This window comes from Protobothrops mucrosquamatus, unplaced genomic scaffold, assembly GCF_001527695.2.
Source record: "Protobothrops mucrosquamatus isolate PMUCROS unplaced genomic scaffold, P.Mucros_1.0 scaffold6690, whole genome shotgun sequence".
NCBI classification, from domain to species: Eukaryota; Metazoa; Chordata; class Lepidosauria; order Squamata; family Viperidae; genus Protobothrops; species Protobothrops mucrosquamatus.
The window spans coordinates 6366-7742 of record NW_015392508.1 but is presented as its reverse complement, the minus strand read 5'-3'; the positions used below and the strand labels follow the sequence as shown (position 1 = coordinate 7742).

The following is a 1377-nucleotide window of genomic DNA, read 5'->3' as shown; positions in this document are numbered from 1 at the left end:
TCTTGGGCTTGCTGTCCTATTTTACTCTGTAAATTTATTCGACAACACTTCATTGATAGATGACATATATATATAGCAATGATATGGAAAATCAAAATTGAGAATTAAGCTACTTACTTTTGCCTTTTTTTCAAAAATAGACTTGGGCAACTTTTGAGGGATGAGGTGTGTTTTTATAATTCTTCTGGAAGGCATTTTTTCCATCCTCTTTAATCATATTAAAATAAAAGGAAGTTAATGTCATTTATGCAAAGAAAATTATACACAAGTATAAATGCATCATCATCATAATTTAAGTCATTGTCTATCCACTGCCGAATTAAGATCTCTTTCTCATGTTTCCAACCTATACAGTCCTGAGGTTTCTTTTACCAATTGGGTCCACAATACTTGCTGATGTCGTCAATCCATCTTGTTTTAGGTCTCTTTCATGGATGCTTTTTATCAAGTGGAAGTATAAATTAGGGATATCAAAGTTCATCTCTAAAAAAAATCTGAGTCCGACTGATCTTTGTTATCATAAACTCTGTGGTGGAATCTCCACTTAGACTGGAAGGAGGTGTTAAGTGGGGACTGAGTTTGGAGTTATTGCGCTACAGGAAGCAGCACAGGTCTGACCTCCCCCAGAATCCTTAAAGCCTTATCTTGCTGTTCCCAAGGGAAAGCATACAGTATAGTGAGTTTTGTGTAACATAGACAACTAGGAATAAAACTCCTGTTGAAACTCTCCAGGAGTCCTTGTAGTTGCTTTTGCCTGACCGTACTTAATTATGTGACTGTTTCATATAAATCATACTGACTGATGTGAGGAAAGTTACTACAGAATCCACAGTGCAGTGTAAATGTAAAATAATTGAGCAGCTAAACACTGATTGCATTCTGTGACATGATCTCCCCAATACATTTGGAGAGTGATCAATTCCTCTGTAAAAGCATTGGGGCAGAGCAGATACGGGTTTTTTGACATATACAGAGGTTAATAATAATAATAATAATAATAATAATAATAATAATAATAATAATAATAATAATAATAATAATAATAATAATAATAAAGTTGGAAGGGACCTTGGAGGTCATCGAGTCCAACCCCCTGCTCAGGCAGGAAACCCTATACCATTTCAGACAAATGGCTGTCCAGTCTTTCTTAAAAACCTCCAGTGTTGAAACATTCACCCCTTCTGGAGGCAGGTTGTTCCACTGGTTAATTGTTCCAACTGTCAGAAAATTTCTCCTTAGTTCTAGGCTGATTCTCTCTTTGGTTAGTTTCCATCCATTGCTTCTTGTCCTGCCTTCAGGTGCTTTGGAGAATAGCTTGACTCCCTCTTCTTTGTGGCAGCCCCTGAGATATTGGAACACTGCTATCATGTCCCCCCT

The 1377-nt window shown here is 36.9% G+C and overlaps 1 protein-coding gene across 1 annotated transcript in view; it reads right to left on the bottom strand.

Annotated features, from left to right (window-relative positions):
• The window catches only part of LOC107300329 (sulfotransferase 6B1-like), an 8969-nt gene that overhangs the window by 4362 nt on the left and 3230 nt on the right, over window positions 1-1377 (bottom strand). The window contains exon 2 of the mRNA XM_029286981.1: window positions 118-207. Within this exon, the coding sequence (XP_029142814.1) occupies window positions 118-207 (90 nt within the window). The remainder of the gene's footprint in view (window positions 1-117; window positions 208-1377) is intronic.